Source organism: Heterocephalus glaber, unplaced genomic scaffold, assembly GCF_053883595.1.
Source record: "Heterocephalus glaber isolate CG9 unplaced genomic scaffold, H.glaber_assembly_v1.0 deba00001687, whole genome shotgun sequence".
Lineage (NCBI taxonomy): Eukaryota > Metazoa > Chordata > Mammalia > Rodentia > Bathyergidae > Heterocephalus > Heterocephalus glaber.
The window spans coordinates 5,979,378-6,007,047 of NW_028258412.1; the positions used below are offsets into that span (position 1 = coordinate 5,979,378).

Genomic DNA, 27,670 nt, shown 5'->3' on the forward strand with positions numbered 1-27,670 from the left:
CTGTATCTAATAGACTCGGGGTTGGGTAGTGCTTTGCCAGTGTCTGCTCTGGCTCGTGTCTTCTGCAGGTGTCACAGGCCCAGAAGGATATCAGGGTCGGAATGCTCTGCTTGGCAGGTATCTGCCCCTCACTCTTGTCACTTACTCCAGTGACACTGTTTTCCATTCCTCACAGGGATGAAGCTGAAATGGAATATTTGAAGATAGCTCAGGACCTGGAAATGTATGGTGTGAACTACTTTGCAATCCGGGTGTGTTGAAGCCTCCCCGAGTTCCCTGGCTAGCAGATATTGAACGAGGGCCAGCTGGCCCAATTGGGTTACCCTTTATCCCAGGGCGGTAGAATCTTTCATGGTTCAGTGGTACAGAAGAAAAAAGAAAGGGAGAGGGGACTCATTTTCTATTTTTGAACTTCAAATTAAACCCTAAGTAATTAAGTGTCAGTTAAGCCTTGGGGGACTTCGCCCTCCTGCTCTCAGCAGAAACCAGTTAGAATACTGGGAGTGTAATATTTGATTATTTCAGGCTCTATGAGATCTAGGAAGCACCTAGAAATAACTGTCTTTCCCCAGGGTCCATGGAGAGTAAAGCTGCTTTTATATAGATTACTGATTTGTTTGGGTGGGATTCTTGTTCTCACTATGAGGCTAATTGATTTTCTTTTCAGACCATTAATGGTCTGCTGTCCTCTGGGAACCCATCGCTTCTGCAGAGAGGCATTTGTGTTCAGCTCATAGTCTGCCCCTTTAGCATAGCTTTCTCCCGCTAGTGGGTTTGGTTGCTGGATGCAGTATACAGGCAGCTTCTTCCAAAGGAATAAATGCAATGTGCCTAAGCGTTTCATGGCTGGTAAAATGATTGGCCACAGTTGTCCACCTTTCTGATCACAATTATGCTTCACTTTCTTTTTAGTATTTCTACAATTTTTACATTAAATTTGAGTAAACTGAAACATTTTCAACATTCTAGAATAGCTTTCTACTTTATTTGTTTCCTGTATACAGATACAGTGGTACCTTGGTTTATGAACTTTATTTTTTTTACAATTTTGGGGAAGATGGCTGTATTTGTGTTTGTGTGGGAAAGGTGGCCGTGGTCTTATTTGTCCCCAGATATGGAATTTGTGAACAGAAGCAAAATTTTACTGGAAAGCTTTTGTTTGCGAACTGAATTGTTTGCAAATAGAAGCATTTGTGAGCTGAGGTATTACTATATTTATGGGTTACTTTGCATAAAAATAAGGTAGAGTGAAATGTTATGTTATTTCATATAGTAAACAAATTCCTAAAAGATATTCCATAATAATGTAAAAGGTTGTTTTTAGAAATTTCATAAATGTTTTGTTTCATTAAGGACAGACTAATTTAACACATTTCTGTGGTTTTTGTCAGTTTAATTCCTCTTGCCCCATATGCCCAGTGCCTAGTTTCTAGAAAACTACAGTTTTGTAATCCTCAAAAGACCAAAAAGCCACACAGTTTCTTTCTTTTTTTTTTTTTTTTGGTACTGGAGATCGAACTCGGGACCTTGCGTTTACAAGGCAGCCAACAGAACCACTGAGCTAAATCCCCAGCCCACCACAGTTTTTTGTTAAGGAATATTCTGTATCAGTTGGATCAACATATACTACTTGTATGTTTCTTATATTGAACAATAGTCAAAGTTAAAGACTATTTTAGTGGCTTTTATGTTAGAGGTTCTGGAATTCCACCATTAACTAAGGAAGATATATGCTTAAAACAAGTTTTTAAGTTTAAATTTTTAAGTGATATATAAAAACATAAAAATTCTACATATTGGGTCGGGGATTTAGCTCAGTGGTGCCGTGCCTCCCTTGCAAGGGGAAGGTCCTGAGTTTGATCCCAGTGCCAAAAAAATCTACATATTAGTGGGGTACCATGTGATTAAAGCAATTTAAAAGGGAATGCTTACAACCCTTCCACCCCTGTTTAATCTCTGGAAACTTCAGGTTTGTGATGATAGAAGGCAAAAGGGAGAATCCCCTTTTATTTTAAATTTAAACTAAATAGAAACATAATACAATAACTTGTTTTCTAAAATGTGCAGTATAAGGGTACAAAGCCTCATTTCTGTTAACACAGTAGTTTTAAACAGTTTGAAAACAAAGCAGAAGACTATCATGGCTTGGTGACAGTGCCTAACTTCAGGTGTTAGAGGGTGTAAAGAGATTTATCTTAGAGCGCTTGCTTTTCCATCTGACACCTGCTGATAGATTGGTAATTCTTGTCATAGTCCACGCACCTTTTCTCTTTGCAGATCTGTTTTCCTACCCTTGAGTCTTGGTTCAATTTCCTTGTTGTCAGCAAGGGGTTAGGAGTTGTGATGTCCTTATGTAGGGAGTTTCCTTCCACCATAAAACAAAGGCCTGACCACGGAGCTGGCAGATGCGCCTGTCAGCGAGGATGTTGGCAACTGGTCCATATCTGTGTTAGTGATGTGGGATCCAGGGCACTTGCCCCTGACTGCTGGGCAGAACCACTGGCAGAGGTATCACATAGGTAGTCTACCAGTGTTTTGAAAACTTTACTGAGGTACAAATTGTATATAATTCGTTTTGATTTATTTTCCAATATTTAATTATTAAACATTTCAAACATACAGAAAAATTAAAAGAATTTTTCAGTGAATGCCCATGTTACCGGATGCTACAGTTAACATTTTAGTATATTGAAGTATAGTATATTGAAACTACATTGAGACTGCATTGTAACATAAACCTGAGACCCATCTGGTCCCAGCACTTAAAATTTTCTTTCTAGCAGTCCAACAATCTTTCTTTTATTTTCCTTTTTTTTTAAGATATTGGGAAACAAACCCAGAGCCATATGCATACTAGGCAAGTGCTTTATCACCAAGCAACACCCCCAGCACCCAAAACCTTTCTTTTAACATAAGAAATGCTTAAACCTACAGGTTTTAACTCTATGTCTATGGTAACCTGGTTATTTAATTAGAGGTAAAACACTTAGATTACCCTTCCTTTAGCCACTGAGGCAGTGATGGAAACACCCAGTGACCCTTGCAGGTGACACACGTTACAAGAATTGTACAGTTTTGCCTCTGCCTGTCCCAATTCTGGAAGCTAGAAGCCTCCTGGGTCACAAGACAACTATGATTTCTGTTGGGACCTGTTGAAACTTGTCAGATGAAACAGTGTGTGCCAGGTTCTTTGGAAAGTTGAGCAAAATCTCCAGCTGAAGCTGACAGCGGCTGCTCTTTATTGACCCTACAGAATAAAAAGGGCACAGAGCTGCTGCTTGGAGTGGATGCTCTGGGACTTCACATCTATGACCCTGAGAACCGGCTGACCCCCAAGATCTCCTTCCCGTGGAATGAAATCCGAAATATTTCATACAGCGACAAGGAGGTAGGACATGTCTGTACTGCAGATGCCACTGGTGGCCTGTGGCCCAGCAAAAGATCTTCCCCATCTCTCTCCCTTGTTGGGGCTTCCCTTGTCAGGCCCACTCCTCATTATCCGTAAATGTCCCTTAATTCCCAGGCTTTGAGATTTTGGTTGTTGATTTTTAAAATATATACAGAACAGTATTGGCATCCTTTTTTCAAAGGGCATTGTTAAGCCCCACTATTGACTAACAAAAAACTGGGAGGCTTAACTTGTCAGAGGTAAACCCTAAAGAACAATAAAAAAGAAAAGAAGAACATTTTCTTACTACTTGACTTTCTATTTCTGGTGATAAATTCTCTTTGTATTTTAAGTGTGGTCTGTAGTGAGCCCTCTCTTAGTGTCCAGAGCTTGACACGTGGAAAAATGCACATGTATGCACACACAAATATGTGTATCTTTTTCCGCAATAATGAATAACAATATCACACTAACATGCTTACAAGAATTTGAGAAAATTAAGTTTGAATAACTTAGATGAGCACTTACAGTATTCAAATCTTTCTCTGTATAAGATGGCTTTTCCCAAATGCCATAGTCCTATGCTTACTCATTCACTTATTTTTTTTTTAATGGTGCTGAGCCATGTGCATGGTAGGCAAGCACTCTACCACTGAGCTATACCCTAGCCCTTACGCATTCATTTTAAAGGAATTACTGGGTATCTCCTTTGTGCTAGGGTTCGTAGTGTAGACAAAGATGGAGAAAAGCCTAATCCTAGCCTTCCAGGAAGTTATAATCAAGTAATGGTTTGACTGCTATGGTACATAAATACAGTGGAAAAGCATGATAATGAAGAGGAGGAAGAGGAGGAGGAGAGAGTACTTCCACTTACAAGTTCTTTTGTGCTTTATTTAATCCTTGTAAGAATCCTACTGCAAAGGCAGGGGCTGTGTTTTTAGTATCTATGTTATACCAGGAAGTAGAGATGCAGAGGGATCCAGAGACTTACATTTGATGAATGAAGTGGCAGGGGCTGGGAATCAAGGGTGGGTGATGGATACCACAGCCCTTGCTTTTCTGAGAGGTCCAGAGGTTGGACCCTGAGAACACAAGATGATAGGCGCAGTGAGACAGATCTAGACAGTGCTCTGTGCCTTACTGATGTCACATTCAAGGCACAGAGCAGGGAGTGAATAGCAATGATGGCTTATGTTGTTACCTGCAGAGCCCAAAGCCCTAAGCAGATTTCCTATTTTCTCTTTCTTCATAGAAACTCAAGGAAAGGAACACCAGACCCTGGTTTCCAGTCCATGATTAGGATCTATGCAGCCATGCTTGATAAAGGCAGTTGAGCTTCTTAATTCTAAACATTCTGACTTTGAAGTTTTTAAAGTAGGTAGCTCAGGAGATGAGCATTAGGTAGTTCTTTTTATAAAGTACCTAAATTGGAAATCCCTGCATGACTCAAAGCTGTAGATGTGCCACAGTGTGGTAGTTCTTTGTCTCCCAATTTCATAAAGTCTATTTACTGCACAACACACATTTGTGCACTAAAAGCTCCCCAAACACTCATTTTTCAGAGAATCAAAGGATTAAAGTCTCCCCTAGTATATGGCCTCACACAACAAACTCTAATCTGCCCTCTCCAGGGGCAAGGTACCATCATCTTCCATCATGTCAATAACTTACTTGGTAACCAGACCCCAAACTGCCTTGGCATAATAGGAAGTAGTCTTGGTACTTATGCAAGACAGCTGTGCTGTCAAAACAGAAGTGTTAGTTTATTTTAAGTTATCCATTGATTCTTTGTGTATCCCCTGGCATAGCATGGAGCCTGTGGTTTCCCCACTTCTTGTGGTTTCCCACTGACAGCTCTGGGGTTTAATAACAAGCCCAGAAATAAGCTCATGAAATTCATAAATAGCAGCCTACACAAGAGCAGTACTGCTTCTAAGTCAACTTGGCCAAAAGCTGAACAAAGAATCATTTTCTGTCCTCAGTGTCCTTCAATCCCTTGTTGAACAATATGACATGTGAAAGAAATACCCAGGAGTTTATCTTCTCCAAAATATTTATATCTGCCAAGCCAGTCTTTTTGTTCGTTTGGTATTTTGTTGGAGGGAGGTTGCGGTGCTGGGGATTAAACTCAGGGCTTCATGCGTGCTAGATATTTGCTGTCCCACTGAGCTATCCCCAGTCTAGTAATCCTTTTTTTAATTTTAGTTTTGGGGGTGGCTAAGCAAGTCTTTCTTAGGAATGAGTATGCTGTGCCCCCCCCCCCCCGAATTGGAGATTTAATCCCGGGCCTTTGCATTGAACTACATCTCTAGCCCTTTTATTTTTTCATTTCATTTCTTTCTTTCTTTTCTTTTCTTTTTTTTTTTTTTTTTTCTTTTCTTTTTTGGTACCAGGGTTCAAACTTGGGACCTTGAACTTGCGAGGCAGGCAGGGGAACCACTGAGCTAAATCCCCGGCTATTTTTTCATTTTGAGAAATGTTCTTGCTAAGTCACTAAGTTGCCTGGGCTAGGATCAAACTTGGAATCCTCCTGCCTCAGCCTCTCAGAGTACTGACATTCCAGGCATTCACCACCACACCCAGTTTCGATATACTTCTCCTCCCAATTTTTCTTTAATATCCTATGTTTGCAACCCATCATAATTACATTAGTTTTGGGGAGCTGGCACATGCATAAAGCACATCTTGATCATTTCTGCACTCCCCAGCCCCCTGCTCCCCTTCCCCATCCCCAGCATGTATTTTTTAAGTATACCTTTGGACTCTAGGATCTGTCTGGTCCCCTCAGTAGTGGCTGAGAGTGGTGATCACATTGCTTCTTTCCAGGCTTTCCTGCCAGGAGTCTGGCCCTGGCTTCTCCTACTAACTTCCCATCCTGTCTTCATCATTCATCTTTCTCTACACTTTGATTTCAGGAACTATGTTTTTCTCTTCAACAACCCATTTTTATTCATGTTTTGTTCATGCTGTTAACAGCTTTTATCAAATTATCCGTTTAGAGACTGTAGCCACTGCCTGTTTTCTGTTATATTAAATCTAAACCCCTGTCTTTTACTCCTCACCATCACCCCGCAACCCACCCCTGCCTCCCTCACAGTCTAAGCCCAGTGTATCATTAACACCAAAAACCTAATAACCTCTCCGCACTCTTTTCTATCTCTATCCCTATCTCTACTTTATTGCTGCTGCTTGCCCTATCTCTATTTTATTGCTATTGCTTGCCCAGTCCAGAATGCCCTCCTACCTTTTATCTGCTCTGTCATGGTCTTCTCCACCCGACTCTTTTGTTTTTGCAGTACTGGGGATGGAAACCAAGAGTCTGTGCATGTGAGCAAGCACCTCACCACTGATCTACACCCCCATTCCTTGTCATATTGCCTAACACCAGCTCAAGTCCCCTCCTGCATGTGCTAGGTCTACTCCAAACATTTATGACGGACATTTATGACGTGTACCACCAAAAAGACAGTGATGTATTGTGTCATTTTGTGAGTAATCAACTACTGTTAGCCTAGTTCCTATGAGGTTATGAGCTTCCTGAAGGCAGGAGCTGTGCCTTCTTAGACTGTGTGGCCCTCCTACTGTTGGCCTCAAGGGTGGACCCATCATAGGTTCTAATTTCAGGTCACCACACATCCCTTCCTCACAGCTACCCAAGACAGTTTAGGACCCTGAGTCTCCGAAGTCCCAGACCTCACACCTTTGACATTCCTAATTCACAGACTTCGTACCTACGCACCAGGAAGCCAGGGCAAGGCAGTCTCATGCTGGACTGTGTCCCCTGTGGTTTCTGTTTTTGTGGCATTTCCTAGCTGGTGGTAGCAATGTTGGTTGTCAAAGTGAAACGATTTTCTACTTTCTTCTTTTAGTTTACTATTAAACCACTGGATAAGAAAATTGATGTCTTCAAATTTAACTCCTCAAAGCTTCGAGTTAATAAGCTGGTAAGTTGAGATCCTGGGTTTCATTACTGATAACTGTTGCTTTTCTGAAAAATCGAGTGCTGCTTTTTAAAGAATACCAGGGTGACATCTTTTTGTTTTTTCTTTTCTTGTAGTATTGGGGATTGAACCCAGGCCTTACACATGATAGTCATGTGCTCTACCACTGAGCTACACCTCCAGCCCTATTCATCTATCTATCTATCTATCTATCTATCTATCTATCTATCTATCTATCTGGTTTTTGTTTTTTTACCTTTTTCTTTTTTGTTTTGTTTTTCTTTTTTAAGTTTTAGTGCTGAAGACTGAACCCAAGGCCTTTAGCTCTACCACTGAGCTAAATCCTACCCTCTATCTACCTATTTGTACTGTAGATTGAACTGAGCACTTTCACACTAAGATATATCCCCACCCCTTTTTATATTTTTATTTTGAAACTGGGTCTTGCTAAACTACTAAGTTGCCCAGGCTGGACTCCAAGTTGTAATCCTGCTGCTTTAGCCTCCCAGAGTGCTGGGATTATAGATTTACACAAGGCCAGCCTCAAATTTATCCTTCTGCCTCAATCTCCCAAGTAGCTAGGATTGCCTAGCTTCAGAATGACTTATTGCAGGCTACAGAATGATAGCTCACTTGGTACAGTTTTTTTTAGCTTAAACTATAGAGTCTAACCTAAATTTTTTTTTTCCTATGCTGAGGATTGAACCCAAGGTCTCATGCCTACCAGGCAAACATTCTACCACTGAGCAACATTCCTAGCCCTCCTTGTGATATTAATTTACATTTTTACAATTACTAATGAAATTGAACATCCTTTTTAAATTTTTTTTTGAAATTTTGCTACTGCTGATGAAACCTAGGATCTCACACTAAGCTATGTTCCGAGGCTTTTTTTTTTGTGATCCTGTCTCTCAGCCTCCTGAATATCTGGGCTTAAAGGCCTGAGCAACTAGACCTGACAATTTGAACATCTTTAAGTATATTTATTGGCCAATTTTATTTCCTGTTTGTTAGATACTTGTTTCAGTGGTCTTTTGACTGTTATCCTCTGGGGTTTTTTATTTATTTTCTGTATTGGTTGTATCCCTCCCAATGCATAGTTTGTTTTTCCTTTTCTTTTATGTCATGACAAACAAATTTTTTTTCTGTATTGGGGATTGAACTCAGGACCTTGTGCTTGCCAGGCAGGCATGGTGCCACTGAGCTACATCCCCAGCCCGCAAACAAATTTTAAAAAATTTTAATGTGAACAAATATAAGAATCTTTTCCTTAGCCATTTGTGCTTTTTGTATCTTAGTATCTTTCCTTTTCCTACAATTTTAAAGATATTCTTCTGTATTCTCTAATAAAAGTTTCAAGGGCTTCATCTTTGTATTTAAATCTTTAATTCTTCTGGAGTCCATTTTTGTGTATGGTGTGAGAGAGGGGTCAAACTTATTTTTTTCTAGCCCAAGTTACTAAATAAGATTTCTTGTCCTCCCTGATCTGCAGAGCCATATCTTGACTTAGGAGAGTACGATGCATCTGAAGGACACAATAAAGTATCTTCTATTCCTCTCTTTACAAGTGGATTTTACTTGCCAGCTTATCTGAGGCCTCTTCATTTTGCATGTCTCCAGAGCTCAGAGCACTAGAGGCTGTCAGTAGGGCTTTGGTATTTTGCTTCCATTCCTTCCTCAGCTTTCCTGTTACCGACCAGAGCCTAAGATGCTGTAGCATAGGTTGGACTGAGAGGCAGCAAAGCATATTTGTGGGTTTTAACATTTTTCTTGCTTCTGTGGCCTTAGATTCTCCAGCTTTGTATTGGGAATCATGACCTATTTATGAGGAGAAGGAAAGCTGATTCTTTGGAAGTTCAGCAGATGAAAGCCCAGGCCAGGGAGGAAAAGGCTAGAAAGCAGGTAAGCAAGGTCTTGTTTTAACTGATGATGTCCCTGCTTGGTCATTTGTGGCCTAGGAGGTAAGGGTGGTTGTGGGCCAGTAGGAGTCATTTCGCCGTGGCCATGACTGCACTTCTTTTATCCTGTTGGATCTTTATTAGCTAATATCCAGCTGGTGGGATGTTATCTCTGAAAATTATATTCTCTGAGCATTAAATTCTAAAAGCATATCTATAAGAAACATCTCTAGTCATTTGTAAACTTAAATGAAATTAAGTGAGATTAACATAGGTTTGGGATATGGTAGCCAAGTATACTATTGTGTCTCCATCTACCTAGCTATCTTTCTTTTTGCATGCCTCCTTTGCCTAGCCTTCTCCTTTTCTAATTAGATGGTGATGGAATAGATGGCGGCATTTCAGTGCTTGCTGGTGGAATGCTAATAGGCTCAGGCTGCACTTCCTCACTGCGGGTCAGGTTGGGCACACACCACCTGCTGTGGGAGGTGCCAAGAGCACCTATCAGCAGACTGGAAGAGCTGCATCATTGTTTTCTACTCATAGACCTGCTCTACTCACCAAAATCCATACACCTAATTTGGGCCTCGCTGCTGAGAATATCAATTGTGCTTTTGGCTAAACTGCTAGATAGAGTAACAGCAGCTGCGGTTGGCTGCCCTCAAGACTTGCTAGCTCAGAGGTATAATAATTAGTTTGTGTGCTGCTGTCTGATTCGGATACCCCAGAGAGGCTGACTTCTCACCCTGGGATTTAGAGTGAAATGCCTGGTTTGATCCAGTCAGCTGTCAGCTGTCCATCTCTTTGCTTTCTGGGACAGTGGGCCGTTGATGTGCTCTTAGGGGTGCTTTGGGATGATGGGATTGGTCTTATTGGAAACAGAAATGCTAGTGAGCCAGTATGGGGTCGTGGTGGCAACTTCAAGAAGAGCTCCCTTTGACATCTTTCTCAGTAGAGCAACACTCAGAAATGAGAGATCTGAAATTGTCAAGAAGCATGCAGGCCTCTAGGCCCTGACAAAGAATAGCAGAATACCCTCCCAGACTGCATTCACTGCTCTAGGGCACATGACACCTCCATGGCATGTGAGCAACTAGAGGTCAAGGGCTTTCTGACCTAGTAGCACAGTGATCTTGGAGCTAGATCTGACACTAAGTATGTGACTCAAATTTTCTCATCCATCAAGTGGCACTAATAATACCTCCTTGTCTCAGATCAGAAGACCTGTTGTGTCTGAAGTCTGGGTCATTCTTGTTGTAAGCGATAAACTGCTTTTCAGATAGGGAAGTCTTTTATTATTGAGGTCGGGTCTAGGAAAGTGTAGAGCTGGGAACTGAAGGGAGCTGCCTGGGGCTTTTTTCAAGAGGTGAATAATAGAGATGGAAATAATATGATGGAAATTAAGGAAAAAATTGGCCAAGCTTTTCATTGACCTGCAAGAGGAAAAGCAGAGAACTTTCAGTATTTTATTGCTTGTCTGTGCATTATTCTTTAATGTTCTGATACATTTTTTGGCTTCATATTTAGAAAAAGCAGTCTTAAAAAAAAAAAAAGAAAAAGCAGTCTTAGAAATCTATTAGAGTTTAGAATAAGATTAAAGCAAAAAGGAACTAATTAAATATGCTTTCATTACTTAAGGCAAAAAATAGTACAGTGGTCACTTGTAGCTTCTGCTTTCTGAACTCAGTTAGTACTCTGGTATCACAGAGAATAGCGCTGTCCTAGGCGTGTTCCCCTTATTAAGCTCGGCAGGTGGCCCAATTAACACAGTGATCCAGAAGGCAAGGGAGGCAGCAGGGGCATGGCAGCATGGCTTTGTACCGCTGCCTTAAGGATGGGGGCTGTGTTCCCTGCCTGGCTCCAGAGTTGCCTCTGCGTGGGGCCCTGTGAGGCTGCGCTGTGGCTGCTGCAGCTTCCCCCCTGTGAAAAGCTGTGGGAGCCACTGATGCATCACACATGGTTCCATCTTCTCTATGGGGTAGAGGCAGGAGTGGAGATATTATGGATGAGATCAGAGGTGTGTGAAGGGTCTGTGTGCATTAGAAATGATGAGGCAGCTCATCTGACCAGATGAGAGAGCTGCCTGTGTGCTGCAGCTCAGGGAGGAGGAACCTGCATTGTGATCCACCAGCCACAGAGCAAAGCTGTGTGAGGTTTCCCAACCAACAGGGGCATTACAAGGTCACTGTTGCCATATACCTCATAGGATTGTTCCCTTCTGTCCAGGTGGATGCTGAACTTGATGTTTTGTTCTTCATTTGTTTGTTTGTTCACTACTAGAATTTTCTCCAAGGAGCACAGCTTGCCACTCTGAGACTGGTTTAAGACAGGGTGGTGGGCAATAAGAATGAGCCAGCTGCCAAAAGTAAAGGGAAGAGAAGGACCCCCTAGTGGGAGGCTCTGCAGACAAGGTTTTGGGGGAGGGGGTCTTAGGAGCACTATGAGTCAGTGCCTGCTCTTGTTCTCCCCCAGATGGAACGGCAGCGCCTCGCTCGAGAGAAGCAGATGCGGGAGGAGGCTGAGCGCACAAGAGATGAGTTGGAGAGGAGGCTGCTGCAGATGAAAGAAGAAGCAACAATGGCCAATGAAGCACTGGTGATTTCTGCGGAGTCAGGGTCCCCAGGAGGTTATGTGGGGACTTCTGTGAATAAGCAATATTTGCTTAGATATGCTTTCTTTCAGTTGGAGGCTGAGGCAGGTAGATTATGATTTCAAGGCCATCCTGGGCAACTTGGTGAGACCCTGTCTCAGAAAAAATAAAAGCAGCTGGAAATGTAGCTCAGAGGTAGAGCACCGCAGCTCCAATTCCCAGTACCACATACAAAAAATGTCAGTGCTGGAGCTAGAGATGTAATTCAGTGGTAGAGTGCTTGCCGAGTATGTGTGAGGCCCCAGGTTTGATCCCCAGCACGACAAAACAGATGCAGATTTAGGTTGGGTGTGTGTACAGCCAAACTCTACTTTGACTTTGGGATTGTCTTTAAAACGGGGCTTCTCACCTCAGTACTGCTGGTGTCTGGGGCTGATCATCTGGGGCTTTCCTTGGTATTGAAGGACGGTTAGCAGTGTCCCTGGCCTTTGCCTGCTAGATGCCTCATCCTCTGTGACATTCAGAATGTTTCTAGCTATTGCCACATGTCCCCTGGGTGACAAACCCTCCTCCGGTTTTGAACCACCAATTTAAAGAGAAGACAGAGGGCCGGGGATTTAGCTCAGTGGCACCGCACCTGCCTGGCAAGCACAAGGTCCTGAGTTTGATTCCTGGTACAGGAAAAAATAAATAAAGAGAAGACAGAGTTTATGTTGTTTTTCTGCCTCATAAACCATAAGGCTCAGCTAAAGTTGTTCACCCCTTTGAGTGTTCAGCACTCAGCGTGCTCTTTCTTATTCCCCATGGGTAGAGCCTCAAGGTCCCTTCTGAATAGTAGGGGGATGTGGCTTGTCATCTGTTACCAGAGGTTCCCAAGGTGATGCTTAGTGACAAGGCCCAAGGAGTCTGAGGCTGCTTCTTGCTGACCTGCTTGTCTAAGTCCGTCCACATCTGGGTGGGAGATGGGCGCCGCTAAGAGCATGCTTCCCTCCAGATGCGGTCAGAGGAGACGGCAGACCTGTTAGCGGAAAAGGCCCAGATCACTGAAGAGGAGGCCAAACTCCTGGCTCAGAAGGCCGCAGAAGCTGAGCAGGAGATGCAGCGCATCAAGGCCACAGCCATTCGGACAGAGGAGGAGAAGCGCCTGATGGAGCAGAAGGTGCTAGAGGCCGAAGTGCTGGCACTGAAAATGGCTGAGGAGTCAGAGAGAAGGTGAGGGGGTGTCCTGGGCATAGGGACCCTGCAAAGAACCTGGAAGAGGACCATTTAGTCCTAACCCTGCCCTGAAGCAGAGCTGCACAGAGCCATCTTCAGGCTGCTCCTTCATCACCTGGGGCGGGGAGGTTCCTTCCGTGCCAGGCCCTTATGACTGGAGATGTTGGTAGGGCACAGAGTGCAGTTCTCTTGTCTCTGTGCTATGACCCCATCCCTCCCATGGCCCAGTTTGCAACAAAGCTGTTAAGTGTGTCTACAGATTGCTTTTATTTATTTATTTATTTATTTAGGTACCAGGGATCAAACTCGGGTTCCTGCACTTGCGAGGCAGGCGCCGGAACCACTGAGCTAAATCCCCAGCCCTACAGATTGCTTTTAGCTAAGGAGATGCAAAGAGGTTCTTTTGCATTTTTAAAAAATTATAGTTCTTTCCCCTTTTTATTTGGTGGGGATGCAAGAGAATATCAATTATTTACATGTAAGGAAAATTAGTTGCCAGCAGCCTGCAGTCTTCTTTGAGACCAGGATCCCCCAGCTGGTGAGCAGGTCAAAATATGGAACTGTTGTCTATACTTTTCAGAGACTATTCTAGGCTCTGGATTGTTCTGGTCCTGTAACCTTCAGATAAATACTGGCATATTCCCCACAGCATCTTGTTCTGTTGATTTAGAACACTTGAATTTGGCTTCTAGCAACTAAGGTGATTCACTATAGTTTTCCTCACCATTCTTTGCATATCATCTTGAGAATATGGTTTCCTTGATGTCTGTCCTGTGCCAGGCCCCTTTCTTTCTCTATGAGTGAGGGATGTTGGGCCAGGTGCCCATGTGCTAGGCTTTTCATGCCACTCCCAGCCTGTGTCCAATAGGGCAAGGACCTACACCAGGAAGCATTTGCATACAATGACAGCTTTGTCTTTCTGCCCAAAGAAAGTAGGCACTTGGTCTGAGGGTGTTTTAGCTGGGAGCTGTAAAAAACCAGTTCTTTTACATTCTGCCCTTTGTGGTCTAGTATAAGACTTTTGATCACTAGCACTTTTGTTTGTTGAGCTCACTCTTATCCAGAAACAAGCAGAGAGAGCATTGTATCCCTTATCCTACCTCACACACCTGTTGCAGAGGTTTTGTGTTTTATGAAATAGCATCTCAGTATGTTGCTCATGCTAGCCCCAAATTCTGGGGCTCAAGCGATTCTCCTGCCTTAGCCTCCTGAGGAGCTGGGATTACAGTTGTGCACCGTGGCTGGCAGCCTTGCACAGCTTTCTGTTTGGCTCTAGCCCCACTGGCTTCCCTGGTCTTCCAGTCTAGATTTACTAGTTAAAATGAATTAATGCCTAGGAATACTGTTCTTGCTTTGGAAGTTCTGACTTCCTGTAAATGTCTCTGCCCCACTGTCCTTGTTTGCCTTGTCAGGTGCCATCCTTGAGGTTTACCCAGCTCCCTCCTCTCCTGGGATGGGGTAGAGGTAAAGCTCACCTCTCTCCACCCATCTTCTTCTGTGAAACTGACATATACTTTCTTTGCAGGGCCAAGGAGGCAGATCAGCTGAAGCAGGACCTGCAGGAAGCCCGAGAGGCGGAGCGAAGAGCCAAGCAGAAGCTCCTGGAAATTGCCACCAAGCCCACATACCCGGTGAGCCTGGGCAGGGGCCACCATCCGGTGGTTGCCTTAGACCTGGTGACTTCTTGTCCCTCCCAGGCCTTCAGTTCACCTGACAGCACCTTTAGGGTGACAGTTCCAGCAAAGCATGGAAGGACCAATGGTGCAGAGCCTGCCTGTGGCCAGGCACCAGGCAGAACATCATGGTCATCATTTGGCTTCAGACTAGTCAGTTACCTCTCTGATTACCCAGATAACAGGCAGCAGGGCTGTTTCCAGCTCTCAAATGTTTTTCTTATTCCAAGTAATATAGTCTCAAGTTATCCTCGAAAGAATTTGCTCTCTAGTTCCCTAATGCTTAGCTGAATATAATCTTCTACTATCAGTAGATACCATACACCATAATTATAGTTCTGGGAAGGGGTTGACTGTCCACCTCAAAGTGAATTATTGCTGTGCAAGAACCAGATTTCAACCTCAGTTTTGGGACAGGGATACAGACTTCTGCTAAATGGGATCACAAAATAAACAGAAATTGCTTCCCTTCCACTCAGCAAATGTTTTTGTACACCTGTTCCACATCCACTTAATGCCACACAGTTGAAAATTTATACCCAGGCAGGTGTGCACAGGTGCGTAGAACATGGCCCAGCCTGGGGGATAGGAGAGGCTGAGAATGGCACCTGAGCTGACTCCTGAAGGCAAGCAGGGACTAGCCAAGCAAAGAAGAGATGACAGGATGTTCTAGGCAAGGGCACAGATGCACCCTACAGCACAAACACATAGCCATTCACACATGGCACAAACAGACACTGCACATTCATGCACATGGCACAAACACACACTGCGCTTTCACAGTGTGGCATATTCACACTTGGTACAGATACACACAGGGCACAGGAGGGATAAGCTTCCCAGGATTTGAGCTGGGGAAATGTCAACAGTTTGCTAGTGCTATGTGTCATGGTTATTGGTTACTGGGTAACAGAGCACCCCAAGCCAAATGTGTGGCTCCCAACAACCATTTATTATTACCTCTCACAGCATGGTGGGCTAAGTGGGCTGATGTCTTCACTCAGGGTCTGTCAGGTAGTTGCAGACAGGTGAGAGCTGGAAATGGAGTCTTCTGAGGGCTCAGCTGGATTGTATGCCTGAGATGCATGTGTACGTTTAAAACAGACATTGGAGCAAACCTTATACCCTGTTCTAACTCTGCTCTTCTTAGCAACATATCTTGTAGGGGAAGATCATCCATACCAGTTTTTAACCACATTCGGTCTCATGGCTAGATTGTAATGCATCTAACCAGTCCCTTACAGATGAATATTTAGTCTGTTTTCTTGTACAGTTTTGAACAAAACCATGCTGAACATCCCTGAATACAAATCTTTGCCAATATCTTGTGTCTGTATTGGTAGAATAGATTATCATAAATAGAACCATGAGATCAGATATTCCATTTTGATTCCCTTCAGAGAAGTCATCGTGCCAGTTTCTGCTTTCCCCAGGGGTGCAGCCCCAATATTCATCTTTTCTAGAGGCTTTTTTCATTTCTTTTTTTTCTTTTCTTTCTTTTTTTTTTTTGGTACCGGGGATTGAACTTGGGACCTTGGGCTTGCAAGGCAGGTGCCTGAACCACTGAGCTAAATCCCCGGCCTTTCTAGAAGTTTTTATAAAGTATAACATATGTACAGAGAAGGCCCCAAATTACAACTGTACACTTTGCTGAATTTTCATAGACAGAACATACCCATGTACTCAGCCCTCGGATCAGGAGAAAAAAAAAACAAAACACTATTTGTAGGACCCCAGAAGGACCTGCTCAGCACCACTTTTTTTTTGTTTTGTACCGGGGATTGAAGGAGGGACCTTGCACTTTCGAGGCATGCAGCGGCACCACTGAGCTGAATCCCCAGCCCAGCACCACTTCTGATACCCTCCAGACACTCTGTTTCAGGCCTTATCATCCCATATGAAAGTTCTGAGGCTCCACTCCTTCCCAGATACCATCTTAAGCTCAGTGAAGAATTCAAGGATGAAGGGCCGGGGATTTAGCTCAGTGGTGCCTCGCCTGCCTCGAAAGCACAAGATTTTGAGTTCGATCCCCAGTACTGCAAAAAAAAAAGAATTCAAGGATGAAAAAGAAGCAAATTTAGCCCTCAGGAAACTTGCAGACAGCAGAAAGAAGATACAGTCCAAAAAAGTCTTTACAATATAGAGTTATGGGAAAGATCCATTAGAGAACCATGAACACAGTCTTGGGGAACAGCAAAAGAAAGGTTGGCCTTTTGTCTGAGAGGGATCTGGAAAGGCTTCGATGAGAGATCAGAGCATTTGAGAAGGGTCTTGCAAGAGGGATAGAGTCTAAGAGAGGGAAAAATAGCACAAAGAATATTAAATAACACTTATGACTTTGTAGGGAAAATAATGGAAGAAACTGGGGGGTAGGTTAGGGCCATATTTTAGATGACCCTTTGTTCTGGGATGAGAAAGTCCCAAAACAAATCTAGTGACTTCATGCTGTGCTTCAATCTCATTACTTCATCCTATGTCTGGTCTTCCAAATTTGAACCCCTAGCATCCTGGGGGAAAACTGCTGGTCCAGAACCAGACTCCTACCCAGGTGTCCACACAGGGGTTGCACATGGCCAGCACTCTGGCTGGACACTATTGGCCCAGCTTGACACCATCCTCACCTGGCGCCCTTCTCCTCCTGACACATTCTCTGATTGCAGCAGAAGCAGCATCTTTTCTATTATGTCCCCTGTAGCTCCCTTGGCCTGTTTGCTTCCTGGCTCCAATAGTTGCCTTATTTAACTGTGAGGATATCAGTTAAATCCTCCTGTTTCCTGAATGAGACTTTCAGCTACTCAGAGCCAGAGACCCTGTCTTGTCTGCATCTCTAGCTCCTACCTAGTGCAGGAAATGAGAGTTTGCTAAGTGAAAAAGTGAGTGGGAGTTTGTGTTTGATTTGACTGATCATGAAAAAGGTTAAATTTGTAGGAAGACAAGTAATTTGACTGGATTTTGGTTCAATCACAGTAGCTACCACAGACTGAGTGCTGAATGTTGGGGTTTTTAAGCTTTTGTCTTATTTAATTTCTTTTTTTGTCTCATTTAATTTCTACTAACTAATGAATATTACACTGACATCAAAGTTTTAGTGTTTCCTTTTTTGGGACTCTTTGCATGGGCAGTATTGATAGTGGAGGGCATGTTCTTGTAAAACCTGAATCTCCTAATTCTGATATTTCTCACTGATAGCCTGTGAACCCAATCCCAGCACCAATGCCTCCTGACATACCAAGTTTCAACCTCATTGGCGACAGCCTGTCTTTTGACTTCAAGGATACTGACATGAAGCGGCTTTCCATGGAAATAGAGAAAGAAAAGTATGTAGTCCCTTATGACCTGCTTGGGGCAGCTGGGAACATGAATGAATGGATCTGCACCTGGGGATACAAAGGGTCATGACAGAGGCCTGTCACTAGCTCCTGCAATTTGCTCAGTTATCACCCACTGGAGGACAAGTTTTCTAATTAGAAATTATAGACAGTAGATCAGCAGTCAATGCTCCAGGGTAAAAATGACATTTGATTGGTGACCTGGAGTTCATAGTGGCTCAGAACTCTGACTGGAGAATGGAACTAGGTTGTCAGGGGCCTCCCAGTGAGTCATACTGCTGTTCCCATGTACTAAACTGCAATTTTCTCCAAGTCATGTTCCCTGACAGTGTGATCTGTGGTGCTTCCTGTGTCTGTGACAAAGGTGAGAGAGATGAAACTTGGGCTTGATACTGAGAAAGCCAGTGGCCAGGTAGGGGATCTGTAATATCAGACAGCCCTGAGCAGATCCCGAGCTTGCCCTGGGCTACCTTTATGGTCAGTGGAAGTGTAATCAGAGATGGCGAAAGTCCTACTGCAGAGGAAGGCTAAGCAAGGTCCTCCCATTCCCAGAACCAGAGGTAAACTGATTAATGGTGCCACAGTTGGCAGGAAACAATCACAGTAGCTACCATATAACATACCCTGTATGTTAGAGTTTTTTTGGCTTTTGTCTCATTTAATTCCTACTAATGAACATTATACTGACATCAGAGGTAGGTTTTAGTGTTCCTTTTTTTTTTGATACTGGGGATCGAACTCGGGTCCTTTCGCTTTTGAGGCAGGCGGCAGAACCACTGAGCTAAATCCCCAGCCCTAGTGTTCCCCCCCCCGCCCCCCCAGTAATGTACTGGGGATTGAACTAAAGGCCTTCATACTGAGCTACATCAGTCCCTTTAATTTCTTCTATTTTGAGACAGGGTTTCCTTAAGTCACTAAGTTGGCCAGGTTGGGCTCAAACTTGGGATCCTCCTACCTCAGCCTTCCAGAGTGCTGGGATCATAACCATGCACCACCATGCCTAGCTTTAGTGTTTCTGTCTTATAAATAAGAATACAGATTTAGTTTAGTGAACTCATTCAACATCACACGGCTGACAAAGAGCAGACCAGGGGTCGAAACCCCTCTCCCTGTGTGGTTACCTCAGGATAACCCTCTGGGAAAGTGCCTCCATGGAGTCCAGCCTAGGCTACCACAAGACAGGCTGTGTTTCTCTTCAGGTCTTCATACTGAGAACATTGATGTGAAGCTGGTAGCCTAGAGCCACTGGTGGTAGCATCTGTAGAGTTCCTGCCATCTTTGTCCAGACATGCATATATGTATGGTTCTGATCATTGTGAGGCTACATCCTGTTCTGTGTCCTGCTTTGTTGTAGTTTGTATTTTCTTATTGTTTTAGTGTGCTCAGACTGCTATAACAAAATACCAGTGGCTGGGTGGCTTACAAAAAACAGATATTTATTTCTCATGGTTCTGGATTTTAGAAATCCAAAATCAAAGCACTGTCAAACTCAGTCTGGTGAGAGCCCTCATCCTGGTTCATAGACAGTGCCTTCCTGCAGTATTCTCACATGGGCAAGGGGTCTCTCTGGGATCCCTTTCATAAGGACACAGTCTCATCATGAGGGTCCTGTCCTTTTGACCTAATCATCTCCCAAAGGCTTCACCCCTGGACACCTTCACATTGGTGATATGAACTCTGGGGAGAGACAAACATTCAGCTCATAGCACTTACTTACTTCTCTTGCCTGTGTTGTCAGGGTCCATATCGTAGCCATGCTCATGGCTGTAGAAGGTTCCTTCGTATTTGTGTTGCATTGTTTTCCTGGCCATGCCCTTATAGTTGGAAACTTCACATGTAGATTCCAGACTGTCACCATGATAGTTACTGTTGCTCAGTGTAGCTACCTGCAGATGAGAGTGAGACCGTTTCCTTCCCCATGTTGGTTGAGTGAACTTCTGTCATCTGTAGGAGTTGAGGTTTGAGTACAAGTGGGACTGTGGATATGACCTGTCAGAAGAGGTCATCTGAATTACAGCTCTAAGAAAGGTCAAGACAAGGACGTTATTTTGGGTGCCAGGAGGCTTATTTCATGCGCTGTTGCATACAGAACTAAAAGTTACCTGTGACAGCTGGTATTTGTTGAGTACCCTGGGGTTTTGCAGAGGGCTTCCCTGTACTTTAGTCCTGACCACCGTGCTGTAATCATTATCCTAATTTTACCAGTGAGGAAAGAGATTCCTAGCAGTTAAGGGACCAGCTCAAGCTCCCACAGCCTGTGAGTGGCCAAGCTGAGATATGAACCCCAGGGCCCCAGCCACTGGCTTCCACACTGAGCATGTGTGGGTCGCAGAGCATCTCGACCATGCCTCAGTGCTTGCCTGATGCACGGTGTCCTCTTGCCGCAGAGTGGAATACATGGAGAAGAGCAAGCATCTACAGGAGCAGCTCAATGAGCTGAAGACAGAAATAGAGGCCTTGAAACTGAAAGAGCGGGAGACAGCTTTGGACATTCTGCATAACGAGAACTCGGACAGGGGCGGCACCAGCAGCAAGCACAATACGATTAAAAAGGTACTCAGAGTCCCTTGGCTTTTGCTGATCAGGACATTCATTAATGAAATGTGAGGTTGGCATCTGGTTTCCTCAGGAGCCGAGTCATTAGACTGTTGTCATTTTTTACATGTACTTAGTTGAGGAAATTTTTCAACTCCTGCCAGAAAGGAAATTTAATCTGCCAGTGACCATGAGCCCATTGGCTTGATGGAAGTGGAGCTTGTGTTAAAAGCTTTGATGAGATGAATCCCTGCTAGAGCACAGTTTTTGATCCATCATTGAGCACTAAAGCAGTTCTGTCTTTTAAGCCAAAGGGAGTTATGCCCAGGAAGCTGCCTTGCTTAATGCAAAGGCATAATGAAGAGGAGGCTGCTGTTAATGGAGTCCCCTGTTGTCTTTTTATGGTTTGGTTTGTTTTTGGTTTTGTCTGTTTCTTTTTCCTTCTTTTGTACTCAGGGGCATTAAACCTAAGACCTCACACATACTAGACTACATCCCCAGCCCTTTTTTAAAAAAAATTATTTATGTGTTTATTTATTCATTTATTTATCGTGACAAGGTCTCACTATATAACCCTCACTAGCCATGAACTCTGCATGTAGCCCAGGCTGGCCTTGCACTCATGACTCTCCTGTCTCAGCTTCCTGAGTGTGTGCCATCACACCCAGCTTCTAGCTATTTTTTAAATTTTATTTTGAGAAATTTGTCTAGGCTGGGCTTGAATGTGGGATCCTTTTGCCTCAGTATCCCCACCACCACTAGCACCAATAGCTGGGATTATAAGTATGTGCCACCACACCCAGCTTCCTTTTGTGTTTGTAAGTGGCAAAAACTGTAAAATCTTGTTCTTGATTGAGAAACTATATTTTAAATTTTCAGCTTTTTTCATACTTCAAAGGAAGTATCTAGGGGAACCTTAATGTTTTTAAAAATTGAGTCTTCATTTATGAGGCTCATGGTATCCTACCTTTCCCTCCTGGTATTTAAAGCTATTGGCATTTTAGAGACTTGTAAGTTAAAGTTAAATTTCATACCCATTATCAGCCCAAGAGTATGTTTTTTATTTGGGGAAAGTAGAAAGGTCTTTTCTGGCCAACTGAAGCTCTGCTTTTAGCTGATAGCTAAGGATCAGGTTACACCTGTAAAAGGTGTTATTTAGATTGAGTTTAGGTAACGATTGGTATGGTTCAGTTTTTACCCTTTACCTTAGTCTTTAAAATGGTCTCCTAGTTTAAGGACTATCTCTTTTCAGTGGCTAAACTGTGACTGAAAACCCCAAGAAATCTGTGCCTCATTGCCCATTGCTGATGGGTACAACAGGGAACGCCCACTTTTTTCTCTTCACTCTAGTTACAATTGGCAGTGGGCAGAGAATTCCTTTAATAGCATGACTTAGAAGGAAAGGCATTCCCATATTCTGTGTTCTTCTTACCTCTGGCTTCTGTCATTTCCTGGGTTTCCCTTCCAAAACAAAGTTACTAGTTAGCAAAAGGGGAGTGAAGGGGAGGCCTCCATCATTAAACAAAGGGATAAAACAATGACTGGGCCAGTGAGCTGGTCAGCCCTTGAGGGAGATATTTCAAACCCCCTACCCCTGCCCCTTGTCACTTGGGCACCAGGAGCAGCCTTCTGTTTGCCACCGCTGCTATGGTGGTGAGTCGGCCCCTCAGCCATAGGAGCCTGAAATGCTGAAAGCTGGAGACATATTTTCCAGTCATAAAAACAAGCAAGTCACTTGTCACAACTTCAGGCCTGTCTGGGCATTTTGCAAATGGCACATGTGACATTGTTGATATCACAGGGTGTGTTTTTGTTTTTCTTCATTTTATTTTGCTGGTTTAGCCTCAAGCCCAAGGCAGAAGACCTATCTGCATCTGAGTCCTCAAAGTAGGTTGTTCCCAGGTACTCTGTCTGTGGTGATGGTCCTGCCCTCTGTGATACTAACCCATGCATGAGCTTGCCTGTCTCTGTCCCCGGGCACGCTGCAGCATGCTTTGACTGAGCAGGCATCCATCCTGTGGGGCCAGGCCAGCCTCCAGGACCCAAAAGCCTGCCTCATGCTGAAGAGCATGTCACAGGCTGCAGGACTGGTTGTCCTTCCCATCATGTGTTATTGTTTGGCTGGGAAAAGTCATGGCTTCTTGTCCAGTCAGGTCTGTCTAAAAGTCCTCTGTTTTGGTGGTGTACTTCTTAGATAAATAACCCTAGCATGGAAATGGGGCCAGTTCAGGTGCTTTTAAGACTGTTGTCTCTCACTCAGGTTCAACATCTGCTATGTAATGGTAAACCCTTCAGTCTGTATTCACACCTGGCAGCTTCTGATCACAGAAGGGAGGGGTTGCCAGGCACACTCATGGTCCCTGAGAGCTTTCCTGTTGTGTATGAGCCCCTTTCCTTTTCCAGTACAGCACACACGGAACACAGAGTCTCGTCTGAGAGACCCTGAGTTTATTGTCTGTTCCATTGCTCCTTAAAGGCTGCCTGAGCTTTGGCTCAGTGTGGAACGCAATTGTGAGCAGGGTGACCCCACACTGGGATAGTCCTGTCCTTGGGACCAAGGAGATGAATATTCAGTGGTTGTTGAGTGATTAATTGAACCTTTGCTGCTTATTTTTCCAACATGTCTGGACCCTACAGAGAATTTATTCTGCCCATTAATAAAATGACATTCCCCCAGCACTCAGGAGGCTGAGGCATGAGGATCACTGTGAGTTCAAGGCCAGACTGAACTATAGAGCAAGACCCTGTTGAAAAAAAAAGACATTCCATCTCTGCTTCTCACCTAATCCCTAGTCATGCCTCTCCCAGTGAGCCCAACACCATCCACCAGGAGTATGGACTGCATCCTTCATAGTCCTCACTGCAGTTAGAGTAAGCTCATTGGAAGCTTTCTAGCAAAAATGAGATACGGCATAAGATAGATTGTATTTATTTATTTATTTATTTTGGGTTGTTTTGAGACAGTCTCACTTTGTAGTGCAGGTTGGCCTTGAACTCACTATGAAGCTCAGGCTGGCCTCAGACTTGAGGCGATCCTCTTGCCTCAGCCTCCCAAGTCCTGGGATTGTAGGCATGCACCACCACACCAGGTTAAAACAGACTATGTTTGGGCCAGGGATTTAGCTCAGTGGTGTTGCCATCTGCCTTGCAAGCTCAAGGTTCCGAGTTCAGTTCAATCCCCGGTACCAAAAAAATAAATTTAAAAACCCAGACTGTATTTATGATCATTAGCCCAGCAAGAGAAGTTAGCTATTAAAGTCCCAGATAGGGTCTGAGGATTTAGCTCAGTGGTGCCACTGCCTGCCTTGAAAGCACAAGGTCCTGAGTTCAGTCCCTGGTACCAAAAAAAAAAACCCAGATAAATCTTTAATAAGATAGGTTAGAGCTGTTAGTGATTCTAAGAATCCATGGCATGGGGCTGGGGATTTAGCTCAGTGGTTCCACTGCCTGCCTCAAAAGCACAAGGTCTTGAGTTCGATCTCCAGTACCAAAAAATAAAAGCAGAATCTATGGCATGACCCCCGATTTGGGTATGCTCTAAGCCCTGAGTGATTTAGTGGGTTCCTGTTTCTTCAGCTCTCATGCCCACCTTGGCATGATACTCTGACACCAAGCAGTGGTACTCTGAACAAGGCAGTTAGGAGCAGCTTCTGAATGGGCAGGCCAGGTGGATTTCCACCCAAGTGGTGGTCCAGTGACCCCGAGGGCATCATGGCTGGGTCCACTGTGGTTTGCTGGTCTTTTTGGTTAACACCAGGACAAGCAGAAATCCTGCTTTGTTTCAGCCTGTGTTATTACTTGTTCCCTGCGTAGGACTATACTGTAAAACCTGAATGTATTTCCCCTTTCTTTTTGTAGTGATACAGGATGTTTAACTTCTTCAAAGTCCTAATTTTGAGTGTCAGTTCTCATTGAATTGTTATTATAGACAAATGGAGTTTCATTTTTAGTCACGTTGGTACAGCTCCTGAGATGTACAGTAATGGGCCCCATAAAAACGTTTAGTCAGTGATGACCTGAGTATATAATGGTGGTCCTAGAAAATTGCCATTACCTAGTGATGTAGCTGTCTTATTGTGTAAGCATACTCTGTGATATTCATTCAGCAACAAAATCCCTATAACAACACATTTCTGGTACCATGTCCCTATTGTTAAGCAACATGTGACTATATGGAGGCATTCATTTGTTTATTCATTCACTTCAATGTCTTTTTTTTTTTTTTTTTTGGTTTGGATTTTGAACTAGGTCTTGCTATGTAGTTCAGGCTGGCCTTGAACTCACTATATATCCCAAGCTAGCCTCAAACTTGTGACAATCTTCCTGCCTCAGCCTCCCAAATTCTGGGCTTACAGGTGTGCACCACCATGCACATACAGACTTCACTTCAGTACCTTGATGTGAACTTGTTTTCAAAGCAAGTTGCTAGACTCTGCTTAATCAAGAAGTTTCATTCATCAAAGGTTACTAAAAGCATGGACTTGGCTTTTACTATGACTGGAGTTCTCCCAGCATCAGTAGGTTAAACAGTGGTAGCATTTACTTCACATTAAGATGGAAACATGTTTCCTTTTCTAAAGTTTAGCCATCCCTGTAGCCAGGACTGATGACAAGCCACCTGCTTGTGTAGAGGTGGTTCTGAAGTCATGCCTGCTGCAGTCTGGGCCATTGTGAGCCTAGCCAAAGAGAAAGGTCACTTCAGACTTAGCAGCTCCATCTAGAATAGCTAGGGATGAGAGCTACAAGAGCTGGTGGTGACCTAAAGAGTTTCTGGTGTCTTGAGCTGAGAGCTCATTAATCAGGGTGTAAACCAGCCTGCATTGGTTTTTGTTTCGTAGGGTTTTTTGGTTTTGTTTTGGTACTGGGGATCGAACTCAGGACCTTGCATTTGTGAGGCAGGCGGCAGAACCACTGAGCTAAATCCCTGGCCCTCGTTTTATTTTATTTATTTATTTTTTTGGTACCGGGGATCAAACTTGAGACCTTCATTCGAGAGATGCAGATGAAAACAACACTGAGATTCCATCTCACTCCAGAAAGAATGGCTGCTATCAAGAAATCAATAACAAATGCTGATGGGGTTGTGGAGAGATAGGAACCCTTCTCCACTGTTGGGAGTGCAGACTGGTGCAACCACTGTGGTGATCATTATGGAGATACCTCAACAAACTAGGATTAGAGGTCCCATTTGACCCAGCTAGTCCCCTGCTGGGTATTTTCCCCAAAGAATTAAAAGAATCATACCACAGTGATATATGCACACCCATGTTTATAGTGGCACAGTTTGTAATAGCTAAAACTTGGAAACAGCCCGATTGCCCATCAACTGGAGACTGGATAAAGAAAATGTGGTTTTTTAAAAAAGTAAATGGAGTACTACTCAGCCATAAAAAATGAGAAACTAGGGTTATTTATAGCTCAATAGATGCACATTGAGGCCACACTCTGAAGTGAAATAAATAGGATACATATGTGTAAATACCAAATAGTTTCTCTGGTGTGAGAAACTGAAAGTGTAAATAAGAATCAAAAGGTATAATAGATAATGTGAAACTGGAAGAAAAGGTCTAAAGGGGAGGAGGAAGCGGGAGGAGTAGGGGAAAGGAAAAAAGGGAAAGGAAAAAATATGAGAGAAGAAAAAAATGGAAACAAAGTCTTTGTAAATGGGGGGGGGTTGAAGGGAGGGCAGGGGAATGGGGAAAAAAATAACCAAGATACATCATGTAAAGGTACAAACTCCCAATGATGAATGTCATCATATTGTATACCTAAAATGTACCAATAAACTTAATTTTACAAAGAAAACAAAAACAAAAAACAAAACTCGAGACCTTGCACTTTCGAGGCAGTTGCCGGAACCACTGAGCTAAATCCCCAGCATGGCCCTCATTTTAATAGTTTTTGATCATAGATTCTTCAACAACAACAACAAAAAAACAGGTCTCTAACTTACTACTGTACAGTCTAGGTGTATTCCTCCTCCTCGCTTTCAGTACTCTTTGCTTTGCCTGGAGGTTTAGTGTCTAACATGGTCTGAGCAGTTCCCATGGGAACTGTGGAAAGCCAAAGTTAATTCAATTGCCCTTGGGTGACCACAATCCCTTGGTAATGGTGAGGGCCAGAACTGGCTAGTTACCTGAGGTACCACTTCCTTTCTCTAAAGTTATTTTTCTCTTAAGAGTTAAGTGTCCTCACCTCTAAAAGGTGACTATCAGCTGGCTATAATGGAATGCACCTGTACTCCCAGCTACTTTGGAGGCTGAGGCAGGAAGATTGTGAGTTCAAGGCCAGCCTGGACAACTTGCCAAGATCCTTTCTTAAAACACAAAACAGAGAGGGAAGGAGGGAAGGATAGAGAAAGAGAGAGAGAGAGAGAGAAAGAGAGAAGAGAAAAGAAAAGAGAGAAGAGGCTGTGTGTGACTCAGTGGTAGACAGCACTTGCCTAGCATGTGTGAAACCCTGGGTTCAATCCACAGTAACATGCATAAAAGGAGGGGGGTGAATAAAAATAGGTTCCCCCCACTGTTCTGAGGTTAAATGAGGAATGCACATGAAGCACTTAGCACAGTAAGGGTTTGTTTGTTTTTTTTGGTACCGGGGATCGAACTCTGGTCCTTGCGCTTGCGCAGCAGGCGATGAAACCACTGAGCTAAATCCCCGGCCCAGCACAGTAAGGGTTTAACAATATAAAAAAAAGAAACAAATCTGCTTGTGAACCCATGGTAAAGGAGGAAGGAAGGCATCATGGGTGGTACTACCACGTTTATGCGCAGAACTGGTAATGAACATACTCATTAATTGTATTGCCATGTGATGGCGACAGAAACTTTTAAAAAGCCAGAATTAACTTTAACTGGTTCCTTGGGTTTGCAAGGGTATATTTTTCTCCTCTTGCTAATTTACCTCCCCACATTTCCATTTTTCCCGATTGATGATCAGTACAACTGGTTTGGCATTTGCACCTGAGTCAGCAGCACTAGTGATCAAAAGGCCACCCTGGGGAACCTGGATTCCTTTCATTCTCAGAGGGAGGGACACGTGTTCCTGCCATCTGAGCCTCTGAGGGAGGGCAGCAAGTCCAGCAGTCAGGAGAGGTAGGGG

General features: G+C 43.7%; 1 protein-coding gene across 5 annotated transcripts in view; it reads left to right on the top strand.

Annotated features, from left to right (window-relative positions):
• Nf2 (NF2, moesin-ezrin-radixin like (MERLIN) tumor suppressor) overlaps positions 1 to 27,670 on the top strand; it is an 87,300-nt gene that overhangs the window by 48,881 nt on the left and 10,749 nt on the right. For 2 of the 5 annotated variants that reach the window (XM_004843409.3, XM_013071993.3), the window contains exons 7-15: positions 176 to 251; positions 3,254 to 3,388; positions 7,258 to 7,332; positions 9,118 to 9,231; positions 11,700 to 11,822; positions 12,812 to 13,029; positions 14,558 to 14,663; positions 17,895 to 18,022; positions 20,422 to 20,587. In XM_004843409.3, the coding sequence (XP_004843466.1) occupies positions 176 to 251; positions 3,254 to 3,388; positions 7,258 to 7,332; positions 9,118 to 9,231; positions 11,700 to 11,822; positions 12,812 to 13,029; positions 14,558 to 14,663; positions 17,895 to 18,022; positions 20,422 to 20,587 (1,141 nt within the window). Of the gene's footprint in view, positions 1 to 175; positions 252 to 3,253; positions 3,389 to 7,257; positions 7,333 to 9,117; positions 9,232 to 11,699; positions 11,823 to 12,811; positions 13,030 to 14,557; positions 14,664 to 17,894; positions 18,023 to 20,421; positions 20,588 to 22,411; positions 22,540 to 27,670 lie in introns of those variants that run through there. The other 3 variants (XM_004843411.4, XM_004843410.3, XM_021257176.2) reach the window with 3 other exon arrangements.